Below are 14,462 nucleotides of genomic sequence, written 5' to 3'. Positions count from 1 at the left end.
ACCTGGGTTGAGTGCACCAGTTATTGGTCACAGGACACACAGCCCATAGAAAGACTCCTGCGGTGCAACCAGCTGAAAGCCAACCAGAGAAGATGGAGAGTGTACATTTGTCCTGACACAGCTTTGCTCCTGCCTGCTGCCAACTCACTCCATGTCTGGGGCCAAGCTTCTGTTAAACTAGTCTTATGTCGATACAGCCATGGTAAAGCCCTGGGTAAACATATTATCTTTCCCAAGCCCATTCAAAAAGAAGCTAGCCATGGCTATGGCACAAAACCCTTGTAAGAAAGACTGACTTTGGTAGAGAGTTTTGAGACCATGGTTTGAAGGGGCATTTCAGACATTTTAAAGGAATATTTATAATTCTTTACAATAGCAAATTTATAAGATTACATCATTAGATTTTAGAGCGAAGAAGTTGGTGTCGGATGAACATTGTGAGAGAATGATAGCAGAGGCAAGGAATTATGAAATAAAATATTTTGTTTTTTCTAATCCTCCATACCTCTCAAAGGTGTCAGCCAGAAACATATTTTGGCACAAGGGATACATGCGCTGTAGACACTGTTCAATAATAGATAATATTCAATATAGCCAATTAAAACTTTCTACTTTCAGGTATGAGTAACTGGTTAGAATTGGCCATTCACATGTTATAATTAAAATATCTGGGCTGCCTTCATATTACACAAAGCACACTAAATATAGTCTTTGTAGTTAATACTGCTTATTAGCTGACTAATAAACATTTGGCTTTAAAATACACATACTGGAAGATTATATAGTGCATAAAAAAGAAAATCAAGACTATGCACCCCTATACTTATCATCCTGTGCATGTGCCTGTTTTACTAACAAGAATCTGAGGCTGTAGCGAGACAAGTATAAAGACTGGTGATCCGCCACCATAACCAGCAACTCAACTCACCTTAACTATTTTCCAAGCTTTCTCTGGAACTCTGGATTCATCGCTCCTCAGGCGTACAACCTAAAAAGCACAGAGTTTAGGGACCAGCCACCTGGTGCCAGAAATAAGAGAAGAGCAAAAAGGCCTTCCAATCTCAGATATAGGGAGAAAGTGGCTCAGGATCTTTCTGGCTGTCAGGTAAAATATTCTTGGGACTTTGAATTTATTCTGGAGCCCAAGAACCAAAGCATGTTGAAGTTCTGTTTGAACTCTGGATGTAATTATATGCATTACAATGGGTTTGCTTCAATGAAATAATTCAAGAAACCAATTACTAAAGGTTAGGCCTAAAAAAGAATAAACCACATGTGACAGAACAATTTTTAAGAATCTCTTAGGACTGTTATTTCCCATGAAGCACTTATACAACTATGGCAACTGCAGCTAATGATTTAAATAGGTTAAGTGACCTTCCAATGGGTGAAAGTATATCTTTAATGAATAAACTTATTTCTGTAGCCATTCAGCAGGTAAGCAAATCATACTGACTCTTCCATCATTAATCTAATTCTTACATGCACACCCCTCCCCAATCCTCTGTAAAGGCACACCAAATTATAGTTACAGTGGGTGCTAAGAGTATTACTAGGTAGGTCTCCATCTCCACTTCTACCATCTTTATTATATGCATAAATGTTTCCTGTTAATCTCTTTTGTTTCCACACTGCCTCTCTGAAACCATTTCCCATTTTTATAATCAAAACAATTTCTGTACCTTTTTCCTAAGAGATATCCAACTTTCTACCCCTCTAGGAAGAAAAACATGACATGAAGAGTAGAGAAATAATAGCCCAAGGAATGAAAAATGGGTGTCAATGACACCATCCATATTTTTACTACTCTATCAAATCAGCTATTCTCATTTTTTCATCATACTCTCAAATTTTACTCAAAAATGTTTCTACAGTCCTTTGTACCACTCAATTTCTAGTTCTCACACTGGCCTAGTTAATGAAAATGTTGACTTTCTCCAAATGCAATGGATCAGAGTTCACCTTCTGATAGCTCATTACTTTCTTCAAATACTAATATACAGTATTAACTAAGAGCAGGCATTATCTACAGCAATAGGCTAAATTCTACTTCTAACTTAAGTTTTCTATGTTGAAAATTAGCTACATCATTTGCAAATGTCCAACTGGTAGACCAAGATAGGATGCAGTTGCTCAGGAAGCATATTCTTCCCTTGGTAAGAAGAAAGAAATAAGCAAATTTATTGAGTATATATTTTAGAGAACTTCAACTTGGAGGAAACATAGAATGTAATGTGTAATAGAATGCACATGGGATTTGGAGTGAGACTGCTACTCATTAGCCTTGCATAGTGCTTGGCCAATAACAGTCATTTAATAAATAAATATTTTAATTTAATTAAATAATTCTATAACCCTGCTTCAATTATTTAGTCTATCAAAGTCTCAGTTTCTTCCTTTGTGAAATAGAAAGAATAGTATCACAAAGAATGTTACAAATTAGGAGGCAGTCTAGTGAGGTGCTTAGGAATAGATTCTGAAGTCCAAGACTAGTGAGATTCCTATACTTTTTGAGTGATTTTGAACAAGTTACCCTCTAAACTTCAGTTTCCTCAAATACAAAATGAGGATGAAGATCATTAAATATGAAATGTACTATTTTGAATTAAAAGTGTACTTTATTATATCTCAAACAAGAAGCAGTACAATTAGTCAAAGTATGTGCCTAAACTATCAAGACAGTTTTGCCATCTTAACAGTAGCCTGTTTATGCCAGCAGTGAAGCAGCCTGGAGAACAAGTGACAATGAAATCATGAAAGGTGTTTTCTATAACTTGTTGAGAATTGAATATTTTTCCTTGCAAGAAGTGGTCTAAAGCCTGGAAGAAGTGGTAGTCAGTTGGGGCAAGGCGTGGTAAATAAGGTGGGTGACAGAGAGTTTCCAAGTTCAGCTTCTGTAGTTTGAGCAGTGTTGTTTGCGCCACAAGTGGTTGAGCAGTTGTCTTGCAAGAGGGTTGGCCCATCTCTAATGACCAATCTCAGCTGCTTAATAGCTAGCATCCTCATCATTTCATCCAACTGATTGCAACAGACATCCGCTATAACTGACTGACCAGGTTTCATGAAGCTGTAGTGGATAATACCAGTGTTGGACCACCAAACAGACACCATTAACTGTTTTTTGATGAATATTCAGTTTTGGACTCTGTTTTGGCACTTCATCTTTATCCAACCATTGTGCCCAATGCTTGCAACTGTCAAAAAGAATCAATTTTTCACCACATGTAACAATACAGTGTAGAAATGGTCCTCCTGTATGCATAGGTTGCCTTTCTTTGTGACAGCAAAGAAAGGCAAGCTTCGAGATGATTTCTCTGCTGACGCTCGTTTAATTCATGCAGAACTCATTTATCTAGCTTTTCTATATTGCTGATTTGTTTTAAATGGTCCAATATTTTTGGAATAGTAACATCAAATCTTTTTGCTAATTCATGCATAGGCTGAGATAGATTCGCTTCCACTACAGCTTTCAGCTCATCATTATCCACTTTGGTTACAGGTCACTCACATGGTTCATTTTCAATATTAAAATCACCAGAATAGAACTTCTCAAACCATCAATGTACCATGTGTTCATTAGCCACATCCTTCCCAAACACTTTGTTGATATTTCAAGCTGTCTGCATTGCATGACAGAACTCATATTAAAAATACGAATTTTTTACTTATTCATGGTTTCACAAAAATTGCTCTAAAATATTTTTTGAAAGATAATCATGAGCCAAATGTGCATTTGAAAGACAGAAAATGTACCTTCATAATAAAAATAAAATAGTGTCAAAGTGAAATGTCAGAGATATCAACTGGCAAACTTAGTACTTAAGGAAATTAGACATTTCATACTTAATAACCTAATAGTAAGACCTTATCTATGGAATTTTTGAGAATATTAAAGTAGTTATTTTATGGGAAACACTTAGGAACAGTCCTGGGACACAGTAAAAGTTTTATAAGTGTTATTGTCTATTATTATTGTAATTGGAATGTCCCTTTTCTTTGAGCTTTATCTGGACTAGGTGCTGGAATATGAAAAAATATATATATATACACACACACATCTATATATATATATCTATATATATGTTCTAAGTTGGTATGTGAGTAGCTTTGGTACTGTTTAAAGAAGAGTGGTTAGACAGGAGAGATCCCTAATGAAGGTAGCATAACTCCTAATCTTATATAATGAGTCTAGTCTTTGAGTCTTGCAAAGCAAAAGAAGAAACAGGAAAAAGGAGTCAGGAGAAAAATAGAGTGGTCTGTGGCAGGTAGTGAGGTTTTATCTCAAGGGCTCATCTGCATCACTGAAGTTCCCAATTTCAAAGCCCTCATCCTCAATTTCTGAGTCATCACAAGTTTGTTTCCTATCTCCAAGGTAAGTTTTCAGCTCACTGGGTAAATGATGATTTACAGCCCTGTGTCCAATAAATTATCAAAGTTTTCCCAATTCAGATAAATGGATCCATCCAATTCTCCAAGTTTCCTTTACTAAATTAATACATACAGACGGAGGTTCCAGAACACCATTATCAGAATTTTAAATTATTAACAGAGTTTTTGTGTGATGGGCTCCCAAAGGACATTCTTTCACGGTAAGAACAGAAAGGGTTTGCCTTTCATATATGAATACAATATTACCGATCTCTGACACTAGACTATGGGTTCTGAGTTGATTCACCTATTGTAGGACGGATTATAGCAAGTATCTCAGATCTCATTTAGTTCTCTTGTGACGGATGGCTAGCCAGGACTAGAGGTCCAATCTGTGGGTGTAGAAATGAGTTGTTTTCCTTGGGAAATAAAACAGCTAATATGAGATGAAAGTTGTGATGTTGGTTTTATGAGTCATTACACTTTGAAACCAATCATTTCTGGACTCGTGTAAATACACATAGGCAATGTGATATAGTGGAAAGCAAACTGGGTTTAGAGTAAGATGACTTGGTTGAAACTCAGGGTCTGCCACTGAACAAGATTTTAACCTTTCTGAAATTGTTTCATCTTCTGTAAAATGAAGATAATTATAACTACTAAATAGAAAACTGCTGAGAAGACTAAATGAGAAAATGTAATTCAGAAAATGAAAATTCAGCAAAGCGATTAAACAGAAAGTAGAAGCCCAGTGTAGGTTAGGTTAAGGTTGAACATCCTCAAATAATGTTTCCTAGGCATTTCTCATTATACATTACCTGAAAATTCAGAATTTATAACCTATAGCATGCATAATATTTTAACAGTCAATGCCTTAAACTTTAGAGTGTATCATATGTTAGGCAGCTATACTTGCTAGGAAGTATGATATTACAGCCCCTGACAAGATAAAAAGAAGGACAGTTGAGGACTGGTACCACCAAGAATGAAAACATTTCTAATGAATGACTCAGAAAAACAGACCAAGAGGGAACATGGAAGGAAATGTCCATGAAAACTTGGAGATAGGGGCCGGGCATGGTGGCTCACGCCTGTAATCCTAGCACTTTGGGAGGCCGATGCGGGTGGATTGTTCGAAGTCAAGAGTTCGAAACCAGCCTGAGCAAGAGCGAGACCTTGTCTCTACTATAAATATAAAGAAATTAATTGGCCAACTAATATATATAGAAAAAAAATTAGCCGGGCATGGTGGCACACGCCTGTGGTCCCAGCTACTCAGAAGGCTGAGACAGAAGGATTGCTTGAGCCCAGGAGTTTGAGGTTGCTGTGAGCTAGGCTGACGCCATGGCACTTCTAGCCTAGGCAACAAAGCCAGACTATGTCTCAAAAACAAAAACAAAAAACAAAGAAAAGAAAAAAAAAAGAAAACTTGGAGATAGGAAAGGACAATAAATGGTCAAAAGGTTTTTAAAAAATGGGGTAAGGGTAAAACAAAACTTGTAAAATTCTCCGCAAATGTAAAGCCACCAGTATATTAAGGCGTTTGGCACATTTCAGCATTTTCTATCACTTCATAATTTTCGTCATCAAAAGTTTTCAACTAAACCTACTGGGCGTGAGGGATTTTCCATGGAAATGTACTTCCAATTTTGTAATGGGAGTCAACCAGAAAATGCAATTCATATTGGAAAAACTTGTTTCAAAGCCAATTTGCTTAAACACATCTATTCAGTAAAGCAAGGGATACTGGCACTGGGGAGCCACACAGGCCTAAGGGAAAACAAAATTCCAATAAGAATGCCAAATGAGCTTTTATATTTCAAGACTCCTTCAAAGAAACATTATGGGGATATAAAAATTAGTAAAACACTGAACTTAACTAATTTAAAATGTTGAAAAATATTTTGCATTTATGTTTTATAACCAAGTGCTTTTCCCACATTTGTCCCAAGGCAGCAGATGAAGCGCTATATTCACCATTGCTAATACTAGCAATTGGAACATGCTCTTTGGCAAGGCAGAAATAAGATAATTGTTCAACATAGGCTGGCTTTTCAGAAATACTAGAAGCATTGCCTGTAATTATAGACATCTGTCACTGCTAGCCACTCAGTACTAACCCTGACATCAATATACAACCATAGCACTAAACTGCCTGCAGGCATAGCAATGGAGACCAGATACGCTAGGCAGGCAATCATCTGCTTCATCCAAACTATCTGTCAAAGGTTCCCAACCACAAATAGCTCTTACATTTTGTATCCTTAGGATAATATGTTGATTTATTTTAGATTCTCTAATATTTACAGTCTAGACCATCTACTAAAATAAAGAAACGAAACTTATGGTTAATGGAGGCAGTTACTGTTCACAGTCATCATAAAAGGTCATAGCTCAACCCTCAAATGTTAAAAATTGATGGCAGCTTTAACCATGCACTATCATACAGATGTTTCCTTTTGTAGAGGCAATTATTTTCAATGGCAATTCAAAATGGTAAATACAATCTTTCATAAGCAAGCATGTTGCCATATTGATCTAGTATAGAAATGCTCATATTTTAAAGCCTTTTTTGAGAAGTAAAGATAAGTTTCAATGTTGAGTACTGAAGGATCCAGACTGGAAGTTTGGGTTTAGTTTTACATATAGTACCTTATTTGGCAATATTTTTTTATAAATATAAATGATGTGATATCTAAAATCTAGGAAATGATATTGAAGGATAAAATACTTGGTTAATGAATAAGTCAACTGATATGTAATCTGCTGGGTGTAAAACTTATTGAAATATACATACACATGTACATTCATATTTTTAAAAGCCCAAAGACATACTGTAGCTTTAAATGTCACTCTCTGTTTTCTTTTAAGCAGCCAGAGAAGCAAGCTGAAAATTATTATACATTTAGACTAATTAGGAATAAACACTTTCACAATTATCATAATGTGTTACTAAAAACCCAGATATTTCTTGGTCTGATCACAACAGTGGATGCTGAAAAACTATTAATTACTGACAGACAGTTAACTTACAAGTGAGCTGCATTTTAAAAACCTCCTTTAAAATACAATTGCTAAATGCCTTACAGTGCTGTAATGTGAGACAGGTTCAAATCTTATTACTTCACTGAAATTAAAACCTAAGTTTTAATACTGTTCAAGTCGAACAATGATTCCACACTTTATTGCTTTTGAAATCCCTTGATGATCATAGGGAAAAATGCCCCGGAGAAAAAAAGACTGTTTTCGATAAACAGAAAATACAGTTTGCACTCTTAGCCTCTTTGTCATCACAAAAAAAGGATTTAATGCCAATTCTTTAAAAAAAGACTTTTTTCCCACAAAATGTGCACCTTGTGTGCCATTTGTAAAATCAGTTCACTTTCTTTTATTTATTACTGCAGCGCGGCAAGGCAATAAAGAAGCTACCAATAGCTAATAAATTACATGCCTTTTAAAACAATTCTCTTGCTACAAAAACATGTAACTACAAAGGTTTACATTTACATGGTACATCACATGAAATGTCTATATTTGTGCCCTATTAACCATTTTGGCAAATTGTGGACTTTTTCCAAATAGCTGATAGGAAAAAAATAAAGTGATCCACAATGCTGACATGATATAAAATAAAAGCCGTTTAGGGAAACTACTCGTGCTATTTGTAGTTTCTAAAAATCTCCAAAATGTATTAAAAAAGCATGTTTTGATAAGTTATTTTATGCATCAAAAAGGTATTTAAGGATGTTATAATCAGGATTAATTTAAACTTTATTATTGAGAACTAAGAAAGTACTTTTCTTTTCTAATGTATATTCCTAATATCATGCAGTCTTTTAAAAATTGTAATTCCCAGCAGGTACTTAGAACAAATTATCAAAGGCAAGATCATTGAATGTAAGGCAAAATGCCTCAATTCTGTTCCTTAACATACATTGTATTTTAAGAAAGATACAAAAACTTGGTTGTTTAGGAAACATATACAAACATTTTTGCTTAGTTATAATCTTTCTTTTAAAGGAATGTTATTTTCACATATTCACAAGATCTGCTTTTAAAATCTTACTTAATGAAAGTAAGTTATTTATTTTGTGTCTCTGGTTTGTCTATGTATAAATGAATTCTAAAATATCTGTATTCTAATTCCAGGATTAAATTGTTAAATTAGTCAGGGTATTTTCTTAATGTCCTCATTCTCTAATGTCATGATGAGAATATATTTATGAGGTAGTGTACTGTCTTTTATTATTAATTTCCTCTATTTCCTGTAATAGCTATCATAGCTGTGGCTTTTGTGTGTGTGGTTCATACCTACAAAATTTCAACTGTGTTCAATTATGCATGATGAATAATACTTGAATTTCAAAGCACAAACAACTTTGTTTCATTTTATCTTTACTTCAAGATAACAATCCATTATACAAATGAATAAAAATTCTATATTCTGTGGCACTCTTATTTGTCCATTCAAATCTACTTTTTCTCCTCTTTTGAATTCAGTTTGAGTGTGATTAGGATTAGGAATTTGTAGGAGATATCTTTTTTGAAGAGTTCAAATGAAATACATTTATTTTATCTTCACAGACTATTTACAGGGGAATCACTATATCATAAATAGTTTTCTATAAAATATATTTATATATGTAGGGAACCCTGGTATATTTTCTGACTTATTTTTGCTTCTTTTTAAGAGTAAATGCTCATGTTTGTTGAAATCATGACCCATTCCCAGATTGTAGTTGATTTTAAATAATATTCTCAATTAGTGATCAAGAAAAATAACAAAGTATCTACTTTCTCTACGGTCCCTTTCTCTCCTTCCTAGCTCTCATTTACAAAATTTTATTTGAAATCTTTAAGTACTTAGATTATCCTCTTTTTGGCGGAGGGAAAACTCATTCATTCTATTCTTGCCCTTGGATTACTAAGAATGTGCATTCAAAGCAGGCAAAGCTAGGTACTACTAACTCTATATTTTATATGGGAAAATCAAATAATGGTTAGGTTACATAGTAAAATGGCTTCTTTTGCAACTTCCTCTTCAAAGTTTTCACTGTTTGGCATTGCTACTTCCTAGCTGCTGGGAAAAAATATGCATTCACTGGCACTTATTCTAATAAACCCATAACAAACACTCTATTGGGTGCTATTTCATTCAACACATGGAAAATAACCTTAACATATCTGGCACCCATCTGAGAGAATGGAAATAGTGGGTGGTTTTTGGTGCCAATTGCGAGGGGTAGGGTAAATTTATTTGTTTTACTCACTATCTTCTTAGAAAAGATGGAACATTCACTCTGTCATCAACCTCTATTTTGTAAAAAATATGCAGTGAACTGTTATTTATATTTCTTGGTCTGGTTTGCAATCTTGAATAGAAAAGTGGAAAACATAAAAATGAGCTCCTCAGTTTTTTTTTGCACCAATATGTAACTCCTAGTCCTATCTTGCCAGTTTATGTTATTCACTACCAAAAATGAATGACACTGAAAGAAACCCTGAGCATACCCAGGGAATCTTTCTCTGACTTCCCCAAGATCTCATTATATATCTTCCTATATGTTCCCACTGTTCTGCATATCAGACATGGGCTGCATCATACTGAAGAATGATTACCTGTTGACTTTGCATCTTCCACCAGTCTATAATGGCAGATTCTCTCTAGGCAATATTGTGTCCCATTGTTTAGCATATAGTAGACGATTAAACCTATTTGTCATTGTAAGTCTTTGTATAATAAATAAAAGAAAAAAGAGTGATACTAATCCAACTCAAAATAACACTATTATAGATAATACAAAGATTCTTTTCTAATTTATAATTCTTAAAAACTTAACATTGGCTTGTTCCAATCCACTGTCTCCTAATAAGATATTGCTCTAGTTAACAACACCTACTTCCAAAAAATGACTAGGATCAGAATAAAATTTCTCTCCTTTTGCATGATGAAATCTGACCATCTTACCCTAACTAATCCATATCTAATCAACAATAAAATAGTTGATGTTCTAGCACCATCCTCGTTGTAATGACAGATACAAGGTATGTACAGATGTTGCCCCTGTCCTCAAGAATCTCAAACTTTGTTAAGAAAATAAGAACATAGAGCATTAAAATGCTCCAGGAGGAAGAGGAGGAATTATATTCAACATTTGATAGATTTAGAGTCCAAAAGACCTAAGGTCAAATCTTGCTCATACCACTTTCTACCTATGTATTCTTAATCTAATTACTTTACTGTAGAACTGTGGCTAATAACACTTTTATCATAAGATTATTTTGAGGCTTATAAGATAAAATGCATGTAAAAGGTTTATTATCATAGTGACTAGCATATAATAAGTAACAAATGATTGCTAACATTATCATTACTACTTAACTAAGTTTCAACGAATATGACCCGGGTACTAAGAACTGTTAAGTGTGCATCCTTGAGTAGAACATTGAAAGACGGGGATCATGTATGTGTATGTGGGCAGAAGGAAGAAGAGAACAATATAATCCAAGTTAAATATGGTGACAGTCAGCCTGACAGAGGGAAGCTGTGGGGACTAAAAATTGGATAGTACGCAGAGTTAGATTATGGAGGATCTTAAAAGGCAAAACAGTGCTGGCTTGATGTGGTAGGCAACAGGGAAGTCTTTAAGTGGGAGGAGCCCCAGGATGAAAGTAGTTTTTAACATTTGTCTGACTACATTGTGTACAATGGACCCATTGTTGTCTCTGTTACCATATGTTCCCTCTCCTTGATATTCTGAGCTTCACAGACATCTTATTCTTTGGTTTCTCACTTTTCTAATTCTTTATTTTCAGTTAAAAATTCCTATTCTCCACATTCTTGAACTGAGAGTGCTCTCCATCCTCATATACTCTGTTCCTTGGGGGAGTTCATCTGCTCACAAAAGTGCAATTAAATATGTGCCCAAATGACATTAAATCCATAGTTCCAAAAGTAAATACCGAATGTGGGGAAAAAAACCCCTTTCTGCCTCAGTTGTATTACCAAACAAAAGTTGAGTTGAGAATTGAAAAGAAATGCCAAGGTGGCAAAACTGTGAAAATTTTGGCTCTCTTTCCTTGAAACAGAGGAAAGCCTGAGGTAGGCAGGAATTTGAAGGAGGATTTTATTACTGCCTATATTAATTATATAAGAATATAATACATCAGCACGATGGCTCATCTAGTTCATTACTGTCTCTGATTAGGCTTCAATGAGCTACCCTCCACCAATGATCATTAACCTCAAGGAGTTGGAGGTGTAGCCTGGATATTTCTATCTTTCTTTAATAACTAGTTGAGAATCCTTAAGTCATGGACTTATTAAGCCTATTTATATTTTCATTTGGTGCAAGTGCTTGGAAAAACAAGTTCCATAAGTTTTATTATGCATCAAGGAAAGCAGAATTTCTTATTTTCCCTGAATTTAATACAGATTTAAGGAGACTCTTGAAATTAAATATTAAATTAAATATTTCAGAAATTTTTAGGTCCTACCCATACCCTGACTAAAAAACCAAAAACCACTTCCCTTTTAAGTGTTTGACCTCCTATGCCAAAGAGGTCTATGGCTTTCATAATGTTGATTTCTATGGTCTGTATGTGAATTTTGCTCTAAAAAAGTTAATATAAATATGAATTATATCTATTAACACTGGATATTTTAAATCATTTGAACTAAACCTCCACCTACTGCATCTATGAAGTCTGTTTTGCACAGACCACATTTCTGGGTAGTGACAAAAGTCAAAAAGAATGTAATGACACAGCCATTCAATTCTGGCTACAATCTTGAAAAGCTACTAGAGGCTCCCGTAATGGTGACAGACATAAACTTTAAGGAAAAAGGAAATTAGCTGCTGTAAATTTTGAGAAACAGGCCACACCCTCATCCCTTTCTTTCTTTTTAAAGTAAAAGTATTTTTGTAAACCTTGAAAAAAAGCAGAAACAGAGGACCAAATGCAAAGAGTATTTCTTAATGATGAGAGAAGAAAACACAATGTATATAGAAATGCATGTTGAAAGCTACAGAAAAGGCTAGAAAAGAGCCTGGACCTTAAACAAAATGAAGTGTGCTCACTTCTAACTAAAGAAAATGCATCACATCTGATTCCTTAAGCAGAAAGCTTCTATTACATAGTCATTTTTTTGGATGTAACAACATTTTTGAAAAGCAGTGTAGAAGAGCCAGAGAAACCAGAGTTCAAATCTCCAGTCTCAAGTGTGACCGTAAACAATTTCTTCAACTTCTTTGAGAATTGTTTCCTTGATCTATAAAGGGAGGATAATACCTACCTTGTAAGGCTGTAGAGAGGATTTGCAATAATGCTGACAAAATGTCCAGCATAGTAGCTGGTGAAAAAAAGGTATTTTATAAATACTATGTACTTTTAGTGAGAACATTAGTTGCATATCCAATAAGTAAGCTTATAAAAAATTAGGACCTTTCATTAAATTGTGCAATGTGTTTTTTTTTTTTTAATGAGAAGGGACATGTAAACCAACATTTACATTCAATCACTATGAGTCTGTTGTTAGTGTATTACACACTATGACCGAGTATCTATTTAGGCAATTTAAATTTTGATGTCTGAGAATAAGTACTTGAGAAGGGAGTAAAACATTTTAATCACATAACACACTGCCCCTAAATTAATCTTGAGGATTAAATGGGAATACCCTAAAAGCACAAGGTTTTAAAGAGTGGTATAGATTCCTAGCTTACTGTGAATAATCTCCAACCACTTTGAAAGATTTAAAAAACTCCAAAATGGCTGACAGTAGGTAAAGAGAATATAAAAGCAGATGGTTTGGACTGTCTGAATACAAAAAAGCAGGTGCTTAGCTAAAACAGAAACATTTGCCAGTTTGCCAACGCTGCTGGTTCCTGCTTCTACACCCTGCGTGCCCCCCACTCCCCACATCTGCTCACTGGTGTTCATGTGATACATTCAATTGACACAGAAGATGAAGACTAACAACCTGCAAATAAAGAGTCTACTGAGATCACTGTAATGTTAAAATGAAATTTCCTCTTTTTTTGGCAGGTCTCTCTCACTATTTTAATCTTAGGTGGAAAATTTTGTCTTTCTTTAAAACTAAGACATATTCCCTAGATTTAAGAGAATTATTTTTAGAAAACTATAATAAAGGGACAGTAAGGTCTAGTTTATGGAACACTTTAATATAGATAGATGCATACTACCTCAAAGCTTAAACTTTGTCTATAGATTATACTTGACATTGCCCAAATACAGTAAAAGAAGAAAGTACCATAAATCAGCTTCCAGAAACAGAAAGAAACCAATCACTGTCTCTCTTTACCACATGTAGAATTAATAAATTAATATAATTAATGCTAATAAATTAATATTAATATAATTATTAATATATTATTTCTCATAAAATGTTACAGTTTTGCTTTGCCTCTGAACAAACTAAACTAGGGACCTCAAAGGAGATTATAATTTAGAAGCTAATACAGTAAGTTAAAAGAATAAAATCAACAATCTTGTGATGATTGGTGATATGGGATTTTGGGGGTGGGAGATATATATATATATATATATATATATATATATATATATATCTCCATTAAAAATATAACACTACTTGGCATTTTTAATAGATATTTGTGAAAAATAAGTATAACTCAGACCTCAATAAAAAAGAGTAGTATTAAAAATCCAAGGTATCTCCAAAAGGGCTTAAGGATGCTGAGAGTGGATGACAGTAGACATCAAAATAGGAAAGGTGGCTGGGCGCGGTGGCTCACACCTGTAATCCTAGCACTCTGGGAGGCCAAAGCAGGCGGATTGCTTGAGGTCAGGAGTTCGAAACCAGCCTGAGCAAGAGTGAGTCCCTGTCTCTATTATAAATAGAAAGAAATTAATTGGCCAACTAATATACATAGAAAAAATTAGCCGGGCATGGTGGCGAATGCCTGTAGTCCCAGCTACTTGGGAAGCTGAGGCAGAAGGATTGCTTGAGCCCAGGAATTTGAGGTTGCTGTGAGCTAGGCTGACGCCATGGCATTCACTCTAGCCTGGGCAACAAAGCGAGACTCTGTCTCAAAAAAAAAGGAAAGGAGTCT

At 34.7% G+C, this 14,462-nt stretch overlaps 1 protein-coding gene across 4 annotated transcripts in view; it reads right to left on the bottom strand.

Moving 5' to 3' along the window:
• RANBP17 (RAN binding protein 17) overlaps positions 1 to 14,462 on the bottom strand; it is a 361,100-nt gene that overhangs the window by 117,865 nt on the left and 228,773 nt on the right. For 3 of the 4 annotated variants that reach the window (XM_075996284.1, XM_012756961.3, XM_075996286.1), the window contains one exon: positions 929 to 988. The exons of the other annotated variant lie outside the window; for it this stretch is intronic. In XM_075996284.1, coding sequence (XP_075852399.1) covers positions 929 to 988 — 60 coding nt within the window. The remainder of the gene's footprint in view (positions 1 to 928; positions 989 to 14,462) is intronic. 4 annotated transcript variants of the gene reach the window in all.

The sequence above is a fragment of the Microcebus murinus genome, chromosome 21 (assembly GCF_040939455.1).
Source record: "Microcebus murinus isolate Inina chromosome 21, M.murinus_Inina_mat1.0, whole genome shotgun sequence".
NCBI classification, from domain to species: domain Eukaryota; kingdom Metazoa; phylum Chordata; class Mammalia; order Primates; family Cheirogaleidae; genus Microcebus; species Microcebus murinus.
Note: the sequence above shows the minus strand (reverse complement) of the source record. Positions and strands in the feature narration are given on the sequence as shown.